Source organism: Microcaecilia unicolor, chromosome 3 (genome assembly GCF_901765095.1).
Source record: "Microcaecilia unicolor chromosome 3, aMicUni1.1, whole genome shotgun sequence".
Lineage (NCBI taxonomy): Eukaryota > Metazoa > Chordata > Amphibia > Gymnophiona > Siphonopidae > Microcaecilia > Microcaecilia unicolor.
The window spans coordinates 148899445-148920372 of NC_044033.1; the positions used below are offsets into that span (position 1 = coordinate 148899445).

Genomic DNA, 20928 nt, shown 5'->3' on the forward strand with positions numbered 1-20928 from the left:
TTTACTCTACATGTAGTAAGAATTGGAATGCATTCTACTGTAGGATTTGATATAGATGAGAATACTCTACATTCAGCTAAAAAATGATCTGACCATAAGACTGGTTTCCAAATAATATAACTTATACCTCACTGTTTACTAAGCCATGCGGTAATGCCGACACAGCCCATTCAAAGAGAATGGGCTCTGTCAGCATTAGCGCATTATCAGCAGCTAGCGCAGCTTAGTAAACAGGAAGGTGCTTATGTAGCTATTTTCTGGTTGAACAATAATTCTAAATTGGTCAGTCTTGCCATATTGGACTATAGTGATGTTCTCTATATGGGTTGCTGAAAAACGTATGGCTTGGTTACAAACATTGCAAAATACTGTGAGCTGTTTATTATACTTAGGGCTCCTTTAACAAAGCTGCGCTACCGATTAGCGGTACACTAAATAAGTCCATTCTATTCCCATGGGCTTTTTCATATTTCATCATACCGCTAATTGTAACGCAGCTTTGTAAAAGGAGCCCTTAGTGAGTAGCTTTGATTCTGCTACCCATCTTTTGTGAAGTTTACATAAGCTCCCCATAGAAGCTCAAGCTTTATTTAAATTGGGATGCTTGATTTTTTTTTTCAATACTATATAGCATGGTCCCTTCTTGTATGTATTCACTTTGTGCCTGCTGATCACTTTTCTCAAATGAAAAAATCAGTTAAAATTTAATTTTTGTAATGCAAAGGATTTACAGAACAAAATTGTGCACTTTTTGTCTATTCCTTATTAATAAGCTCTATTTTGGTATGTCCTGCCTTCTAATTTAAATCTAATTACTTTTTAGGTGACAACTTGAAACTTATTTGTTTCAGGAATATTTAAAATAGTAATTATTTGAATACAGATTTTGAAAAATCTGTCTTTATAAATGTTTTATATTATGATTGTATATCCTAGGTAGCCCTAGTTAAGTTATTGTAATCTGCCTTAAGCTTTTGAGGTATGGGCAGAAGATAAGAATTTGTGATATAGTCTAGCCAGACACTATTAAATAAGAGAAAAATTCCTTTATTAGGCAGACTTGACCTTACTTGGTGCATCCCAGGATGAACTGCATTGGGTCAGGCACTGCCATTTTCCAAGATGGCAACACCGAAGCAGGAGCAAAGGGGCATCAATCCTACCTCTTAAAGTATGCCTGAAAGTGTCTTGAGGTGCTGGGGGGGCTACCTCTAGACACCATGGAATTCCCTTTTTATGATGGGGGGGGGGGGGGTTGGGTCAGAGGGAGGGGGTCGGGTTACCCATATGGCTCCAGCAAAAGGAGGACGGATTGAGCCAGCCGGGTTTTACTTCCATTGCTTTCCATTGAAAGCAATGGAAGTAAAACCCGGCTGGCTCAATCCGTCCTCCTTTTTCTGGAGCCATATGTTAACCCTAGGGGGCGACTAGATTATTGGGGTACTCTGGTTTTGTTGGGGGTGAGAGTGGAGGGGTCAGATTGGTTTGGGTCATGGGTGGAGTGAGGGGGCTGTTAGCTTTCTGCATCAGTTCCCTTTCCCTGGTAGTCTATGTTGGGACAAGGGGTTTCAGATCACGGTCAACAAGTCTCTCCTTATTCATTTCTGCTGTCTCAGACATGCAAGTATTTCCATGTGATGCTTGTCATTATTGTGCTGTGCATTGTGCCATACCTTTTTATACATTAGAAACTGTATTAATGGCAATTAGCGTGCATTAGTAATCAAATAACATGTATTAGTACAGCTTAGTAAATAGATGAAGTACAGTTCTATTCTTGCTCTAAACTTGCTCTTTTAAGGTAACACAAGAACAAATTGTGCACTTTTAAAGTTGCTTTCAATATTTAAATATAGGCTTCTTGTTTTCTGATAAGTTCTTTTTCTGCATAAATATAAATTATTCCTTTGGATTCTGCTGTTTATCTGAATAATAGTATTCAGAGAAAGTGATGTAAAATATTTGAGCAATAGTAATTAGGGGAAACTATAGATAATTTAATTTTTAGTGCGTATCAAATATTTAGAAATGCTATTAGTTGCCTTCTCTTCATCTGTCCAGACTATAATTTTGAAGAGCAAGTAAATGTGCTTCAATGAACCTCTATTGGTGGTTTTCAGTATTTAAGAGTCCGTGTAAGGAAATATATATTTTAGAACTGGAAGTAATTTAAAAAAATAGTAGTTATTTTTCCATACTACCAGATACTGGTACTGCGAAATTAGCAATTTGTGTTAATAAGCTGTATGATAAAGTACAGTGAAGTGAGGATTGTTAAAATATGAATCACCAGAATTAGTGCCTTGAACAACAGTTTAACAGTCTTCTGTCTCCATTCCTCAGTGGACAGTCATTGCTTTTGTATCTTGCCTCTTTGATTCCAGTACATCACTGCAGGCTAATACCATAAAAATGGAATTCAGTGATTATTAAGTTCTGAAGTCTTTTTTGGAGCACAATTACTGCTATATCTATATCTTACAGAACAACTTTATCAAATTTTCATATGACAACTAGGCCAAAGGCTTAACACATAATATATTCAATTTTGGAGCAAAATATAGAGCTAATGGCATTTGATGATGATTTTTCAAGATATAGTGATGAATGCTAATACAAATCAATACTTACTGTCAGAAAAGGAAACTATGGACTGATGCACTCGTTCCTGTCTAATGAATTTTATAGAGAAATATTGTGCGTTTCATTTGAGTGTTGATAGGCTAAGCCAGATTCTCCTCTTGGCTGTGAGTGGACTGTTCTCTTTCTGTCATTTTATACTGCTCGTACTCATAGACTGGTGATGCAGGTTGCCCCAGGTAGCCCAGAGAATACATTCTGACTTGATTAGTGCTTTTGCAATGCCTCTTCTCAGATTGGCTCCTTGTGCCTATTTAAACCCTGGAGTTTCCATTCTACCTTGCTCTTAAATCAATCTTGCTTGTGATCTCCTGAGTGCTGTGGTTATGCTGCTGCTCCTTGATATCTAACACTTGCCCTCCTTCCACATATGAACCTGTTCTGCCAGCCTTGACCTTTAGCTTGTTTTATGTCCACTTATCTACCTGCTGTTGTGGTGGTGGTCTTGTTCAGTAAGATTGCTCTGTTGGATCTGACCATGGTGTTTCCTGCATTCTGACTTTTCTTCTGCCTCCTTCCATCTGGTGACTGAGGACTACTGTCTCTGTAGGGATCACCTCATTCTCATGCTCCACATCCTGGAAATCTCAAAGCACCAGAGAGGGGAAAGGGGCTGTTAAGGTGAAAATGGTCCTTTGTGTATCTGGTGGTGTTCGACCTGGCAGTGACATTATCTGAGAGCTATCATGAAATGTCCTGCTCATGGGCATGCCTCTACTACTGATACTCCCTCCTCATTTGACCTTCTTATCATTGTCTTAATGGCTTAGGCAATTGTGCACTTACAAAATAACATGTTTGAGGTTTTATCCTTTTTCCTATATAAGCAACCTTCAGAATCAGTAATAGTACCTATATATCTGCACCTATACAGGATGCTAAGGTGCAATTGATTGCTTTTCTGGGGATCTGGGTGCGTTCTTTACATTTATGTATATTTTCTTCTGAGTTCCACCCCCTGATAGGACTACTAAACTATTTCTAGAGGAGAGGCTTCATTGTTGAGCAGTGGGAGCCTGCATGTATTGTGAGTGATAGGGCAGTTCATCCAAAGCTGCTATGGCAGGTGAATCTCCAATGCCTAATTGGAGTTAGGGAGATCCACCTAGGTGGCAAGACTCCAGCTGCTTTTTCTGATGCACATAGGGCCTGTCTGTTAATCTGCTCTTTCCACTGGACAGTGACTATTTCCACTTAGGCATTTTTGGAATCTGGGGCTGCAGGCAGTTTTATAGAAATTGAACTCACAAGGCTATTGGTGATTCCCATGGCCTTGGAAAACTTGCCAGTACTGACAGTTAATGAAAAGCCACTAGCAAATGGCCTAGTTACTGCTGTAAATTTAAAATGGGCTAACAGCCATTCAACCTTATTCTATACCCTTCTTTCTCTGTCATTTTAGGATTGCCCTAGCTGTGTATGCACAACCCATCTATTGACTGGAGGATGTTCTTGGTAATATTTCATCAATTGCACGTAATATAGTCAGCAAAACCAATCAGTATGAAAACAAAATTGTGCTTTTATAACTCTGTTGTCTTGCCAACTGCATTGTACACCAGTGAAACCTAGAAGCTATCAGCTAAGGTAGGAAAGAACCTGGATATATTTCACTAGTGATGCCTGAGGACAATCTTAGGTGTGACTTACTGAGAGCACATCACAAACTATGAGATACTGAGGAAAAGCAACTCCAGAAGATTAGAGGATCTGTTAATGACTGTAGAGTCCAGTTGATAGGACACATTTTGTGCAAGCAAAAGAAAAAGAAAACCAATATGGTTCTCTAAGCAAGTGGCTGAGAAAATAAAGTCTAAAGAGTTGGCGTTCATGAAATGCAGAAAAACTCAAGAAGAGGAACACTGAGAAGAATACTGACTGAAACTGAAAGAAGCCATGAGAGAGATACATCTGTCAAAAGCGAAGTAGAAGAACAAATGACTAGAAATGTAAGGAAGGATGACAAGAAGTTTTTCAGGCATATTAGTGAAAGGAGGAAGTCTAAAAATGGAATTGAGACTGAAAGGTGCTGTGAACCACTATGTGAATAATGATGAGGAAAAAGCAAACATGCTAAATACTTCTGCTCTGTGTTCATGGAAGAAAATCCTGGAGAAGGCCTACAATTGACTGGCAAAGGTACATATGAGAATGGAGCAGATATAGCACCATTCACGGAAGAAAGTGTTTTTTTTTTTTTTTTTTTTTAATGAACAGCTGAAACTTTGAAGGTAGATGAAGCCATGGGACTGGATAGAATCCATCCCAGGATATTGAGGGAGCTCAGAGAGGTTCTGGCGGGTCCTCTTAAAGATTTGTTCCATGAGATTCGAGAAGAGCAGATGTGGTGATAGAGAGAATAAGCTGGAAACTACAGGCTGGTAAGCCTCACTTTGGTTATTGGAAAAGTAATGGAAGCAATGCTGAAGGAAAGGATATTGACATTCCTGGAATCCAATAGATTACAAGATCTGACACAACATGGTTTTAACAAAGGTAAATCGTGACAAACTAATCTGAATTTTTTGACTGGGTGACCAGCGAATTGGATTGTGGACATGCGCTAGATATAATTTACTTAGATTTCAGCAAAGCCTTTGACACTGTTCCTTATAGGAGGCTCTTGAATAAACTTGACAGGCTGAAATTAGGACCCAAAATAGTGAACTGGATTAGGAACTGGTTGACAGACAAGACGCCAGAGGGTGATGGTTAATGGAATTTACTCTGAGGAAGGAAAGGTGAGTAGTGGAGTTCAAGGATCGGTGCTGGGGCTGATTCTATTCAATATATTTGTGGCAGGGACGTGGCCAGACAACAGATTTTGGGTGGGCCTAGGCAAGAAGCGGGTGGGCACCAAGTGTTCTCCCCTTCACCCACCACCAAAAAAAAAAAACTCAGCTGGCGGGAAAACACTTCTTTCCACCTTAGCAGTCTGCAGCAGGCACGTGCTGAAAACTGAGCAGGTGCTGGTATCCTGGAGAAAAGCGTTTTCATTACCATCAGGAGGAAGTCTTCTGCTGGCAGAGCTTGGGATCCCCACCTGCTACCGCTAATAAGTATGCTGCTGTTGGGTGGGCCTGAGCCCTAATTCAGGCCCACCTGTGGCTACGCCACTGATTTGTGAGCAACATTGCAGAAAGGTTAGAAGGTAAGGTTTGCCTTTTTGCAGATGATACCAAGACTTATAACGGAGTGGACACCCTGGAGGGAATGGAAAACATGAAAAAAGGATCATCAAAAGTTAGAAGAATGGTCTTGCTAAAGATGTAAGAAGACTTGAAGCGGTCCAGAGGAACATGACAAAAATGATATGGGGCTTGCGCCAAAAGACGAATGAGAAGAGACTGGAAGACCTGAATATGTATACCCTAGAGGAGGGATAGGGGAGATATGATACAGACATATCTACGTTGTAAGCCACATAGAGCCTGCCCTAGTGGGATTATGTGGGATATAAATGTTCACAATAAATAAATTAATATGATAACAGACATTTAAATACTTGAAAGGTATTAATATAGAAACAAATATTTTCCAGAGAAGGAAAAATTGTAAAACTAGAGGACATGAATTGAGGTTGTGAGGTGGTAGGCTTAAGAGTAATGTGAGAAAATTATTTTTGTACAGAGGGAATGGTTGATGCCTGGAGGTGGTGGAGAAAAAAAACTTGTGGCGGAATTCAAAAAGGCGTGGGATGAACTCAGAGGATCTCTAATTTTAGAAATTGAATGGTGTATATATAACAAAACTTAAAGGGTTGCATATGTGTTTGCATGTCAAGTGGTGCTTAGATGGTAACTCTGGCTGTAAAAACTAAGGCCAGTGCTGGGCTGGCTTGCACTGTCTGAGCCCTGCATATAGCAATCCGGTTGTAGGATGGGCTGGAGAGAGTTTTGACGGAAACTCTAGTAATGTGGACAGTGCCGGGCAGACTTAAGTTTTGTGTCTTGCAAATGACAAGACTGACTCCAGTAGGCTGTTGGAATATAAGAACAGAGCTGGGCGGACTTCTATGGTCTGTGCCATTAGGATGATAAAAAAAAAAAGTGCTATATGCTATAAAGCTAATGAATGAATTGTAGACATGAATAAAAATGGAGGTTTTTAGCCAGTGAAGAACTGGAGTCCAACAGGTCACAAGAAATATATCTGTGACCGAGAACATAAGAGAGGCTTTTTCCTCCAATAAACAAAAATTAAGACAAAAATTATTAAAAAGCAAATTTGCAAAAAAAGTATTTTTGAGAAAATACTTATACGTTCATCAATTTATTAAAGAAGACTTTGGTTCAGACCACAAATACTGGAGTGGTTTGACTCATTTACTGAATGGAATGAGGTGTGTATGGAGATTGCCTTTGGCCTCCTGGTTAAATTACCCCCATATCGTCCAGGGCCTACAATGGGACCCCTTTTAGTTTTTTTTTTTTTGTTTTTTTAATTCAGATTTGGAATTTTTTAATTTGAAACATTTTTAATGAAACTTCATGAGGTTGGGTATGGGCTTATTTGTTATTAGGAGCACCTCTTTATACAACAATTTTGGCAGCTATTTAGTCCCAGCAAGAATTAATAGCAGAAGCAGGATGTAAATCCAGCTCTCTCCGTTGCATTATTTTACCCACCAGAGCATCACTCTTTAATGCTGCCTCCTGAAAGAAATGGCGGAAGCAAAACCGTGCTGGAATTCAAAAAGAAATAGAGTATATACTATGGATCCCTAAATGCAAGAGGTCTAATGGGCACGTAAGGTCAATATAGCTGTATAATGACTTTGGCATTTCTTCTAAGAAATCATGGGGAAGTAACCTACACTGTGTGGTAGGTACAAACCCCAACAACTTTCCTGGGAAGACTTGATGAGCTATGCTGGTCTTTCTCTGACATCACTTACTATATTATATACAGTAGCTAAGGGTTGTTAAATTTCTAGTGCTGAAAATATTAATACTTCAGCTTGCGTGTTGCCCTCCTAGACACCTATTGAAGAATCCTCTTTTTTTGAATTTGAACCCAGCCATGCTGTGCAGATGAGACCTATTCACTGTTACCATAAAAATGTGGTATTTTTTTTTTCCGTCAAAAACAGAAGCACATGTTCATCCATTGTGACGAGATCACTAAAGCAGTAATTCTTTTTTTGGTATGAAGCATTACTATGTTTTAGTTCACTCTAGTCCATAAGACTGGTTCTCATTGTTGCTTGTCAAAGTAAACCTTCACCCTTGCCCTTTGTCATTACAGAATAACATATTTTTTCATTTTCGTTTGCTGTGCTCTACAGGTCTCATTCCATGATCACTGAACTGAAACAAATAATACTACTTCACTCCTGAGCCATTGCAGAAGAAATAGTAGAATAGGTTAGGCTCAGCTTGGCTTGGTCTTAGACAAAATGTAATATAGGAATGAACATGAGCCAGAAAGGAGAAATGATTTTTGAAGAGCAACTTATTTTTGATTGTGAAATTTAGAATCTATATTTTAAAAGGGAAAATGTAATTCAGCAGTCATCTAGATGACATTGTATTTTATATGTCTCTTGAATATCAGGAAAAGTTTTTGAGATAAAAAATGTGTTCACCGATTTGATGTTACTATGATATGATTCTTTCTTATTTAACCTAATCAAACAACTGTTACTTGATATATCTAAAATGTGCTTTTGTAGTGTTCATTCCCACTATTTCTTTCCTAAGACCTAAATATACCAGATTTACCGAAGGGTTTTTTTGTTGTTTTTTGTGTGGAATATACTCTTTAGGCCAGCATGTTTCTGATATCCATGTAAGGTTTATGCATACTTTTGAGGTTGTTGGCCTTATCAGTTTTTTTTCTGTTTTGTGGCATTTTTTAAGGAAAATCTGTAAAAGGTTAGTCTCTGTACATTATACCTACAAAATATTGAGGGCATCCTTTGTTTGAAATGAAACGATAAAATTGGCAAATTCATCCCACTTTTTGGCAGAAAAACAAACAAGCGTGTGATATTTCTACAGAAATTTCTAGGAGGGTTTGTTTGCAGGGGCAGTATCTCCAAATAGGTTAGTTTTACGCATACCATGATAATAATGAATTTCACTCCTAAACAAGGGTATATGGAGTATGATCTTTCTGGCCATGTGGCGTACTTCACTGTGCACCTTCTGCCGCATGTACATCTGATGCTGCATGCCTTCCACCCACCCACCCACCAAGGGAAAGTGAAGGCATGGGCTGTCCGCCAAGGGGCCAAGCAGAGATCTTGATCCTCTACCACTGAAGGGAAGGACATGAGGTGGGCCTTTCCCCAAGCGAGAAGAGGAGCTAGAGCGTTTAAGCCAAAATCTAGCTGAACACTCCAGGGGCACACTGCGCTAGAAGTTAGGAGGGGGATTATAAAGGAGAATCCTTCAACTGAGGAGAGTGAAGCTGATAAAAACGTTGATCCCAGGAAGCAGGAAAAGAGTGAAACCAATGAGTTTGATGCAGCATGTAACAAAAGAATGATAGCCCTTAGTAATTCTGATGTGAACAAGCAATTTTTTAATAGGAGGAAAAAAAACTCAAATTATAAGGGAACACTCCTTCGTTGATACCACCAACATTAGGGAGGCCCCTTAAATCATCATGGGTAAAAAAACCTCCTACTGTTCTGCTGTTTCAAAAAATGTCTATGGCTTTTGGTCTAATACTTTAACTCATTTTTATTGATGAAGAAAAGAACGAATACCATACAAACAGCATTTATACAAACAGTTCCATCTGCATCATGTGTTTTACTATTAACCCCATCAAGATCCCCCCCCCCCCCCCAACCCTTCTTCTAACAGTCTACTTCATCTGGAGTTATACAGGCTCATATAAAATAAGTCTGATGTCTGAAGTGTACTAGTAATGAATGATAAAAAGCTGACGTTGCAAAGTAGCATCTTCTCTCAATTGAAAACCTAGTAACACCAAAGTTCCCAGACAGCATTTAACTCCCAGTAAGCAGAACCCATATGAAGCAGTCATTGCCCCCCCTCCATTTCCCTCCCTAGAACCATCCCTACCTCTACACAGTCTAATTTAATACTTTAAACAACAAACCGTCTATAAATATAGTACGGATCAATTGCACGTAGTTTTTCAATCTACAATCAACTAGACACCTTCCACGGCCTGACTTTGGCCTCCGTTTCGAATCCTTCCTCAGGGTCCGTGGTGTCTGATCGAATCTGTAGAAAAAGCGCAGTAACATCAGCTTGATTTCTCAATAACATGGCTACAAAAATCAATACTTAATGGTCCTTACAAAGTGTTTTCGGTCTGCCTACGCTTTCACAACACTCCAAAAAATGGCTGCGATTTATTTGTTGACATCAAACGCCTACATAGCAAGCCCCTCCCTTGCAAATATCAATCAAATGCAGTCACTCTATCATTTCGCGCTTGATTCAAAAAAATTTATTCCATTCTATCTCAGTATTCATACCTAATGGATATAGTGTGTAAAATCGAAAAATCCAGCGCTGTTCTTGTCTCAGTCGGAGGAGTTTTCTATCACCTCTTTCTATCTGCCATTTCAATTGTTGAAGTACAAAACATCTTAAACTCTCATAGGCGTGTCCTTCTTTATTGCAATGAGCTGCTAGAGGTGCTGTGGTTTTCTTGATATCACTTTTGTGTTCAATCAGCCTGGTAGATAATCTTCTAGACGTTTGACCAATGTAGAGTTTATTACAACTGCAAACAATGCAATAAACAACCCAATCTGACAAGCATGAAGTGCTTTGTTGTAAAATTTATTTTTTCTTCGATTGGGGACCTAAAAATTCATTAATGTTCAACATAATATCACACATTTTGCACTCTCCGCATCTTTTGTGTCCACCTCCACTTTCTTGTATACTTAACGGTTGTTTTAAAGCTGAAGGAGCTAGAATCTCTTTTAAATTTCGACCTCTGCTATATGCCAATCTTAATTTACTCTGTTCAAAATCTGGTAATGTCTGAATGACATGCCAGTGAGATCTGATCGCTTCCGCAACCTTGCTCACCCTTGCAGAGTGACGTAACACACAAGTCATAATATCTTGGTCTTCTTCTTCTCCAGTCCTTTTTGGTTCAAGAAGGTACTCACGATTATTATATTTGGCCCTTCTATAGGCTTGTTGTATCACTTTCTTCGGGTAACCCCTTTCTTTCAATCTAGTACTTAAATCTCTTGCTTTACTTTTATATTCTGGTAGATCTGAACATATACGTCTGTAACATAAAAATTGAGAAAAAGGCAAACTCTTTTAGTTTTTTTGGATGATAGCTATCATAATACAATAAAGTATTCCTGTCTGTTTCCTTTCGAAAAATACTTGTTTGAAATCCTGTATCCCCTTTATTGACCAAAACATCAAAAATCATTTAGAAGGGAAGCTTTTCAAGCAGATAACAGGGGTTGCGATGGGGGTAACTATTGTACCCTCTGTAGCAAATCTGTTGCAGATTTTGAGGAAAGATATGTATCTATGTGTCACCATGGTTTGATAAAATCGGGCTATGGTTAAGATTCATAGATGACATTTTTTGTTTGTGGAGGGGAACAAGAGAAGAACTTGGAGATTTCAAGACATTTTTGAATCAGTCATTCAGCTTTACCGTTATCGCTTAAAGCTCCCCCCCCAGTCCTCCACTCATAGATGGTGAGTCACTGGCAGCAGCACCGATCAAAACAGACTGGTCTACCAGGGCCTTCCCTCTGCAATGTTCTGCCTTCTCTGATGGCAACTTCCTCAGGTGGAGGGGGGATAGGATGCAACAGAGAGAAGACCCTGATGGAGATGGGCTAAAGCAGCCTGTTGTTAATTGGTTTGTAGGACTGCAGGGGTGGCAATAGGGAGAGATTTATTATTTATTTATTCATTACATTTGTACCCCGCGCTTTCCCACACAGGTTCAATGCGGTTTACATAGTAAATAGAATTACAAAGTCTTGAAGGAGAAATATATTGCAAATTGTAGTAAACATAGTAATAGTAGGGTTTTAAGGATATGTAAATTGAGCATGGAGAGGTAAACAAAGATAGGATGAGCAAAAGGAAAAGAGACTGGGAGGGGTATGGTGTAGGGAGGATGGAGAAGAAAAGATTGGGGGATGAGCATAAGGAGATTGGGAGACATGGTCTAAGGTATAATAATCGTCAGGACAGCAGTCGTGGGTGGGCTTAAAAAGTTATTGGGTTCTTAGTTTTTAGGGTAAGCTTTCTTGAAGAGATGGGCCTTCAATATTTTTCTGAAGGATAGTCGTTGATTGTTCGGAACGCTCTACCAAGATCCATCCGAAACTGGATGCATAGGAGGTTTTGTATTTAATTCCTTTCCAGTTGGGAAGGTGTAAATTGAGGTAAGTACATGAAGACATTGATCTGTTACTGGTTGGGAGGTCGATCAGGTTATTCATGTAGTTAGGGGATTCTCCATATATGATCTTATGAATGTGTGTGGACTTTAAAGATAACTGTGGGAGGGGGTATATGTAGAAATGTTGGACCTGTGGGGGAAGGGGGAACAGAATGGGAGTAAACAGCCTAGATGTGGGGGAGAGGGAGAGTAGGTGGACCCAAAAGGGAAATGGAGGGAACAGAGAGAGAGAGAGAGAGAGAATGAGAATGTACCAAAGAGAGATGGCAGTAGAGAGACAGCAAGAAAGATGTTGGCCTCAAGGGTACATAAGTATTGCCATACTGGGAAAGACCAAAGGTCCATCAAGCCCAGCATCCTGTTTCCAACAGTGGCCAATGCAGGTCACAAATACCGGGCAAGATCCCAAAAAAGTACACTGTTTATCCCAGAAATAGTGGATTTTCCCCAAGTCCATTTAATAATGGTCTATGGACCTTTTCTTTAGGAAGCCGTCCAAACCTTTTTAAAACTCTGCTAAGCTAACAGCCTTTACCACAATCTCTGGCAACAAATTCCAGAGTTTAATTACATGGGTAAAGGTGTGGGGTGTGGTGCAGGGAGAGGGGGAGAAATGCTGGCCTGGAGATGGTTTGGAGAGAAGGAAGCAGAGAAGCAAGAAAAGATGCTGACCTGGGGATGTGGCAGGAAAGGAAGAAAGAGGTAAGAAGGTAGACATGGGGAGGAACAGGGATCAGAAGAGATGCTGGGCATGAAGGGATAGGGACACAGAAGGGAGAAGCTGGATAGGATGGATAGGGATTCAGAGGAAAGATGGATGGTGAATATGGAGAGAGAAGAAACACATACCATTAGGGACAGTACACTGCAAAATCCATAGACAATTTTTTTTGTACATAATTTTTGATAAATTCCTGAATGAAGCCTGTTTTAGTACTTCCAGGAATATTTAATAAAGAGGCAGCTGATTGATGTAGAGTATTACAAATATCCATTCTTTTAAGCACAATGTAAAATATATAAAAACAGGGTCATGGTGGGATGTTGTAATTTTGATGCTGTCTTTTATGCGCAAGAACTAGCATTTTAAGATTTTCACATTAATTGCAACATACTTTTGAACAGTTAGGTTTTACTGATCACACAAGTCAAATTTGTGTTTTCTGGGTTATGTCCAAAACAGAAAAATGTTTGTAGTATGTATTAATTTAGTGCCGATGTTCTAAAATCTAGATCACTAAGGGGTCCGTCCTTTTGTTAAGCTTTGGCAAAAACTGTCCTTAGCACACCCTTAGCACACCCTGACTATTTTTACCACAGCTGTAAAATGGCAGATTTTCTACTATTTGTCTTAATGGCTATGTGCTAATGTTGCCATTAGCGTGTGGCCATTAAAAAAAATTATCATATGAGCACTTACTGCCACTCATTCTGTAGGCGGCAGTAAGGGCTCATACTAATGTGGATGTGCTGTTTAGCACAGGCACGCCCACTCTCTGGCCCTTGACATGCCTCATCCAGAAAAAATACAAATATTTTTTAGTGCCCAGATTAGTTTGTGCTAATTTAGTGTGGAGGAGTGGCCTAGTGGTTAGATCACTGGTCTTGTAATCCAGAGGTGGCTGGTTCAAATCTCGTTGCTGCTCCTTGTGATCTTGCCTCCATTGCCTCACGTACAAACTTTGATTGTGAGCCATCCTGGGACAGAGAAATATCCAGAGTACCTGAATGTAACTCACCTTGAGCTACTACTGAAAGAGGTGTGAGCAAAATCTAAATAAAATAAATAATTTACTGCAGGACGCCTGAGTGTCACACAGTACACCATTTTAACCTACGTTAAGTTAATGGCTTAGTAAAATGGCCCCTTAATTTTTTTCCGTTACTCAATTTAGTAATATAATATATATATATATGTTTATTGCAGGAAAGATCACCTGCTTCGATGCTCCCAGTGCAAGTTTGCTAAGTATTGTGATGCACGCTGCCAGGTAAGGAAATAACATATAAATAAAGGAAGCAGCCAAAAGAAAAATAAAACCAAAATGAAGAGTGAAATGCTTGAGCTTGAATCAGCATACTTTTGAAGCTAGCTGTCATACCTTACGGATATGTACTTTTGAGAAATGTTAACAGAATGAAAATATTTTCATGCAGCGTTTTAGTAACTATTGCAGGAAGTATTTTTATTGTCAACTGACTTGATGCAAAAATAGGAACAGGGATTAGTGTTCAGTGCAGTGATGAGCAGATGAACTTAAAGCCTGGTGTTATTCAGCTCCACTACATGCATAGTCAGTAATACAAAAAGAATAGTGTAGTGACTGCTTTCTCTGCCATCCTTGGTTAGGTTTGCTATTTGGCAGGCCTAAAAAGAAATGTATAACAGCTGAATATTGCTGCTATACAGATACTATTCCAGCTCCTCTTGCTTGCTACCCTTCCACTATGCAGATAAAATTGGGCTGGCTAGGGGGGATTTTTGGCCCAATACTATCCATATAGTAACTGCAAATATATGTTCAGCTGCCAGCAAACATATAAATAATAGAATTAGTGCTCCCATATAGTCCAAAATGTGAATTGGGATTTTAGCTATTGGTAGGAGTTAAGGGTCTAACACTTCAGAATAGGATATTCCCAATGAGAGAGTAGTATAATATAGTCTCGATCTGATCTTCGCTGATCTGACCATCTGGCATATCCGACAGACCCCCGGTGATGTTGCCGTTAAGAAGCACATGGCTTCTGTTTCTATTGTCTGGTGTACCACAGGGAAGTTTTGCACCCGAGAATCAGTTTCAAACCCAGGACCCTGCTTTTACAGCACAGTGAGTTTTATTCTCTCTTTCTGCAGCGTTTCTGCAACATTTTTAATAGGTACAGCAGTACACTATTTGGATTCTTCCCCTTCATATCTGTAGAAGATCACTTCTGAAATAGCAAGTTAAAAGAGGAAAGAAGTTGTTTTGTCAGAGAGGAGGGAGAGAGGAGACATGATAGAGACATTTAAATATCTCAAGGGCATTTATGTACAGGAAGAGATCCTTTCTCAACTGAAGGATAGCTCTGGAATGAGGGGGCATATGACGAAGTTAAGAAGGAATAGGCTTAGGAGTAATCTAAAGAAGTACTATTTCACAGAAAGGAGTGGTGGAAGTGATGGTCTGGAAAATCTGTCTGAGAATAGAGACCCCCACCACTTCAGACGCCACTGCCACCACCGCAAGGTACCTTTGCTTGCAGGGGTCCCCAACCACTGCCAGCTGAAGTCGTCTTCAGCGCTGGTCTCCGGCACGCTGTGTTCACTGCTGATCTGTGCTTTCTTGAGTCCTGACTTCCTGTACACGCAGGACGTCAGGACTCAAAGTACAGATCAGCAAACGCGGTGTGCTGGAGACCGGCGCTGAAGAAGGCTTTGGCAGGGGTTGGGGACACCCCCAGCAAAACCAGGGGCCTGGACTAAATCTGTGGGGGCCCAGGCCCCCGTGGCCCCACCTAGCTACACCCCTGTAAAGAACACGGAACTAGGCCGTGTCCATGATCCCATTGTTTTGGGGGAATCATAGCTTTGTCAGCATTAAGTGACACAAGATCCGTTGCCTGACCAGATACTTGACGTGAATTAGAAAGATAAAATATAGGTCAGATTGTTACTAATATGCTGGATGGACAACTGCTGACATATTCTGATATTACAACAATTTTCCATGATTCTGCTGAACTTTCATAAGAAAGGTAATGATTAGAGAGTAATGTTTTCCATGTGATGCTGATAACATGTGATTCCTGAATCTAATGATGATCTGGCTTTGATTGCTTACCAATAAAAAATAGAGGGATGAAGTGTATCTCTGAGCCAGTCCTGTAGAATCTCCATGGTTCAGGAGACTCAGGGGAGCAATGGGGAGCAAATTCCTGAGTCTCCTGCACCATGGAGATTCTACAGGACTGAGAAGGAGGCGGCGCTCCCCCACCCCGACGTGTCTTCTTCCCTTCGCTCAGTGTCCCGCCTTCTTCTGACGTCATTTCTGACGTCAGAAGAAGGCGGAACCGAGCGAAGGGAATAGACTGACATGTCGGGGCGGGGGAGCGCCGCCTCCTCACTAACGCTATGCTGCCACGCGCCGGAGAGGTGAATTTAAACAAAAAAAAAAAAAAAAGGACAAGGATCTGGGGAGAAGAGGGCGAGGTAAGCATGGTGCGGCGGGGCGCCCCCCAGAGGAAGGCGCCCTCCTGCCATGCTTACCTCGCTTACCGTGTCGGCACGGCCCTGGGTTGCGCTATATGTTAAAGAACGAATTGAATCAAAATAAACATTCTACATGAAACAGATAGCAGTGTGGAATCATTATGGATAGAAATTCCATGTATGAAGGGAAGGAGTTTTCTTGTAGGGCTGTACGACCATCTGCCAGGACAGAATGAACAGACGGATGAGGAAATGTTTACAGAGATTAGGAAAGCTGGAAAATTGGACAACACTATGATTTCAATTACCCCAATATTGACTGGATAAATGTTACATCAGGGAGTGCCAGGGAGATAGTTCCTAGGTATACTAAATGACTGTTGCTTGGAGCAACTGGTCCAGGAACTGACAAGGGGGAGCCATTTTGGATCTGGTCCTTAGTGGCATGCAGGGCATAGTGTGAGAGGTGGCGGTGTTGGGTCCTCTGGGAAACGGTGATCATAACATGATCAAGTTTGAGCTACTATCTGGGATGAATCCGCAATGGAAATCTACTGTAGCTGCATTTAATTTTCGAAAAGGTGACTATAATAAAATTAGGAAAATGGTTAAAAAGAAGCTGTAAGTTAGAACACTAAGGTTAGAACACTAAATCAGGCGTGGACATTATTCAAAAATACCATCTTGGAAGCCCAAACCAGATGCATTCCACGTATTTGCAAAGGTGGAAAGAAGAGAAAACAATAGCCAGCATGGTTAAGTAAGAGGCCATTACAGCCAAAAGATTGTCCTTCAAAGAATGGAAAGAAGGACCCTAATGAAGAAAATAAGAAGCAACATAAGCACTGGCAAGTCATATGCAAAGCATTAATAAAGAAGGCTAAAAGAGAATATGAAGAGAAACTTGCCACCGAGGCTAAAACTCACAGTAATAACTCTTTCAGGTACATCAGAAGCAGAAAGGTCACAAAGGAGGAAAAGGGGTGCTCAGGAAGGACAAGACCACAGCGGAGAAACTGAATTAATTCTTTGCTTTGGTCTTTATGGAAGAAGATGTAAGAGAGCTGCCTGTACTGGAAATGGTTTTCAAGGGTGATGATGTGGAGGAACTGGAAAGAAATCTCAGTAGACCTGGAAGATGTACTGAGCCAAATTGATAAATTAAAGAGTAGTAAATCACCTGGACCAGATGGCATACATCCAAGGGTACTCAAAGAACTCAAGCATGAAATTGATGGTCTGCTGTTAGTAATATATCATTTAAAAATCGTCCATAGTATGTGAAGATTGGAGGGTGGCCAGTGTGATGCCGAATTTTTAAAAAGGGTTCCAGGGGTGATCCGGGAAATTACAGACTGGTAAGCCTGACGTCAGTGCTGGGCAAAATAGTGGAAACTATTATAAAGAAAAAAATTACAGAATACATAGGCAAACATGATTTAATGAGACAGTCAGTATGAGTTCAGCCAAAGGAAGTCTTGCTTCACCAAATTGCTCAACGTGTAATTAAACTCTGGAATTCGTTGCCAGGGAATGTGGTAAAGGTGGTTAGCTTAGCGGGTTTAAAAAAAAGGTTTGGATGGCTTCCTAAAGGAAAAGTCCGTAGACCATTATTAAAATGGACTTGGGGAAAATCCACTGCTTATTTCTAGGATAAGCAGTATAAAATGTATTGTACTTTTTGGGGATCTTACCGGGTACTTGTGACCTGGATTGGCCACTGTTGGAAACAGGATGCTGGGTTGATGGACCCCCAGTATGGTAATACTTATGTACTTATGATTCCTGTCTCTCCTTCTCTGCGCATATTCAACAGATCGCCAAAACCTGTCGTTTTCTTTATGTACAATATTAGCAAAATTCGCCCCTTCCTTTCTGAATACGCTGCCAGAACCCTTATCCACACCCTTGTTACCTCTCGCTTGGACTATTGCAATTTACTTCTTACTGGTCTTCCGCTCATCCATCTTTCCTCTCCAATCTGTCCAAAATTCTGCGGCACAGCTTATTTTCTGCCAAAATCATTATACCCACGCTAGCCCGCTCCTCAAGTCACTTCACTGGCTCCCTGTCCGCTTCCGCATTCAGTTTAAACTTCTCGTATTGACCTTTAAATGCATCCACTCTGCAGACCCCCATTACCTCTCCACTCTCATCTCTCCCTACATTCCTCCCCGTGAACTCCGCTCACTGGACAAATCTTGTCGTCCCCCTTCTCCTCCACTGCTAACTCAAGACTTCGCTCCTTTTCTCTTGCGGCACCTTATGCCTGGAATAGATTTCCTGAACCTATACGTCTAGCTCCCTCTCTACCTGTTTTCAAATCTATGCTGAAAACCCACGTTTTCACTGCTGCTTTTTAGCTCCTAGCCACTACTCAATTGCCCTCCCCTTGTCCCTTCCTTCCTTATCACCCATTACTTCCCTCACCTGTAACTGTCTTGTCTGTATTATTTAGATTGTAAGCTCTTTTGAGCAGGGACTGTCTCTTTGTATCAGGTGTTCAGCGCTGCGTGCGTCTGGTAGCGCTATACAAATGCTAATAATAATAATAATGAAGGCATGAATAAACATGTGGATAAAGGTGAGACGGTTGATGTAGTGTATCTAGATTTTCAGAACGCTTTTGATGAATTTCCTCATGAGACTCCTGAGAGAGTCATGGGATAGGAGGCAAGGTTCTGGTGTGGATTAGGAATTGGTTATTGGACAGAAAACAGAGGGTGGGTTAAATAATCATTTTTCTCGATGGAAGAGGGTGAACAATGGAGTGCCGCAGGGATCAGTACTGGGACTGGTGCTATTTAACATTGATATGTTAATTGGAATGAGTGAGGTGATTAAATTTGCAGATGACACAAAACTATTGGAGGCAGACCTTAGGAAACTGGAAGACTGGGCATCCAAATGGCAAATGAAACTTAGTGTGGACAAATGCAAAGTGATGCACATTGGGAAGACTAATCTGAATCATAGTCACCTGATGTTAGGGTCCACTTTACAAGTTAGCACTCAAGAAAGAAACCTAGGTGTCATTGTAGACAAGATGCTGAAATCTTCTGCCCATTGTGCAGCGGCAGCCAAAAAAGCAAAACAAGATGCTAGGAATTATTAGGAAAGGGATGCAAAATAAAACAAAAAAATATTATTATACCTTTGCATTGCTCCATGGTGTAACCTCACCTTGAATATTGTGTTCAGTTCTGGTCGCCGTATCTAAAAAAAGATATAGCGGAATTAGGAAAAGCTCAAAGAAGAGCAATCAAAATGATAGAGGGGATGGAACTGCTTCCATATAAGGAAAGGCTAAACAGGTTAGGGCTCTTCAGCTTGGAAACTGGGAGGAGGAGGGGGAGATATGATTGAGGTGCACAAAATCCTGAGTAGTGTGGAGCGAGTGGAGGTAAATCAATTTTTCACTCATTCAAAAAGTACAAAGACCAGGAGACACTCAATGAGAAATTGAATGGAAATCATTTTAAAACAGATAGGAGGAAATATTTTTCACTCCAAGAATAGTTAATCACTGGAACTCATTGAAAGAGGATGTGGTTAGCGTATCTGTGTTTAAAAAAGGTTTGGAGAAGTTCCTGGAGAAAAAGTGCATGGTCTTGTTATTGAGATGGCCATGGGGGAAGCCACTGCTTGCCCTGGGATTGGTATCAATGAATGGTGCTACTAATTGAGTTGCTGCCAGGTACTTATGACATGAATTGGCCACTGCTGGATGCAGGATACTGGGCTAGGTGGGCCATTGGTCTGACCCAGTATGGCTACCCTTATGTTCTTATGTTCATATAACCTCTCACCAAGTGGGATAATCAACTATGTGACACTGAATGCAGAAGACTGCATAGCACCCCTCTCTCTGCTGGTCTGCAGTCTGCATCTTAGTATGATTGGGTTGTTTAATTAAAACTTAAGGTACTAGGGATATTAGACTAATATAAAGAGCCTTACAATTATTTAGTATATTGTGGTGTTTAGTGTTTGCTTCTGAGCAAATAATGAAATGCAATTTATTTATTTAGTGGTGTTTTTATTTACTATATTTTTGAAGGAATTCACTCAAGTCGGTGTACAGCATGAAAAAGTCAAACATAAGTAATAGACACAGCATTAAAAATATTCAAACAATACAAAGTATGGCATAGTATGTTAGATTACAATGTCAACACTCTGTAATGAAAACTCCCCTCCTGTTATCCTAATTAGATAATTGACTGTAAATTAAGGCTATAAATATAGAGATGTGCTAGGAGTGGGAAAGAAGACTGAAAAAGGCCCTGCTGTGCCTTCTAGAGGCAATCTGTTAACTATGAGGAAAAGGATTTTACACCATGGAAACTAATTGATAAATTTTGCTTTTGCAATTTCAATCTGCCTTCTTGAATAACCCTACAATTTCTCTTTTATGCCCAATCTTTACATCATAGCACAGAGCAAAATAATTTATTTATTATATTTGTATCCCGCACTTTCCCACTAAAAGCAGGCTCAATGCAGCTTACATAGTAATAGGTAACACAGAATTTTGTTATGTAAAGTAGGAAATTAAGTATAACATAATAATAGGATGGATAGGTAGGTAGAGACAGGTTGTTCACATATGCAGAGAAATGTCCTCTTCTCTCAGAACTTCTCAGAAAGGGACTTTTCAATAGTCCTGCATGGACCCCCACAATTAGTGTTTGTGGTGTCTAGGCCCTAAACGT

General features: G+C 40.3%; 1 protein-coding gene across 1 annotated transcript in view; it reads left to right on the top strand.

The window, feature by feature from the left end:
• Nucleotides 1-20928, top strand: part of SMYD3 (SET and MYND domain containing 3) — an 804855-nt gene that overhangs the window by 69668 nt on the left and 714259 nt on the right. The window contains exon 3 of the mRNA XM_030196460.1: nucleotides 13949-14012. Within this exon, the coding sequence (XP_030052320.1) occupies nucleotides 13949-14012 (64 nt within the window). The remainder of the gene's footprint in view (nucleotides 1-13948; nucleotides 14013-20928) is intronic.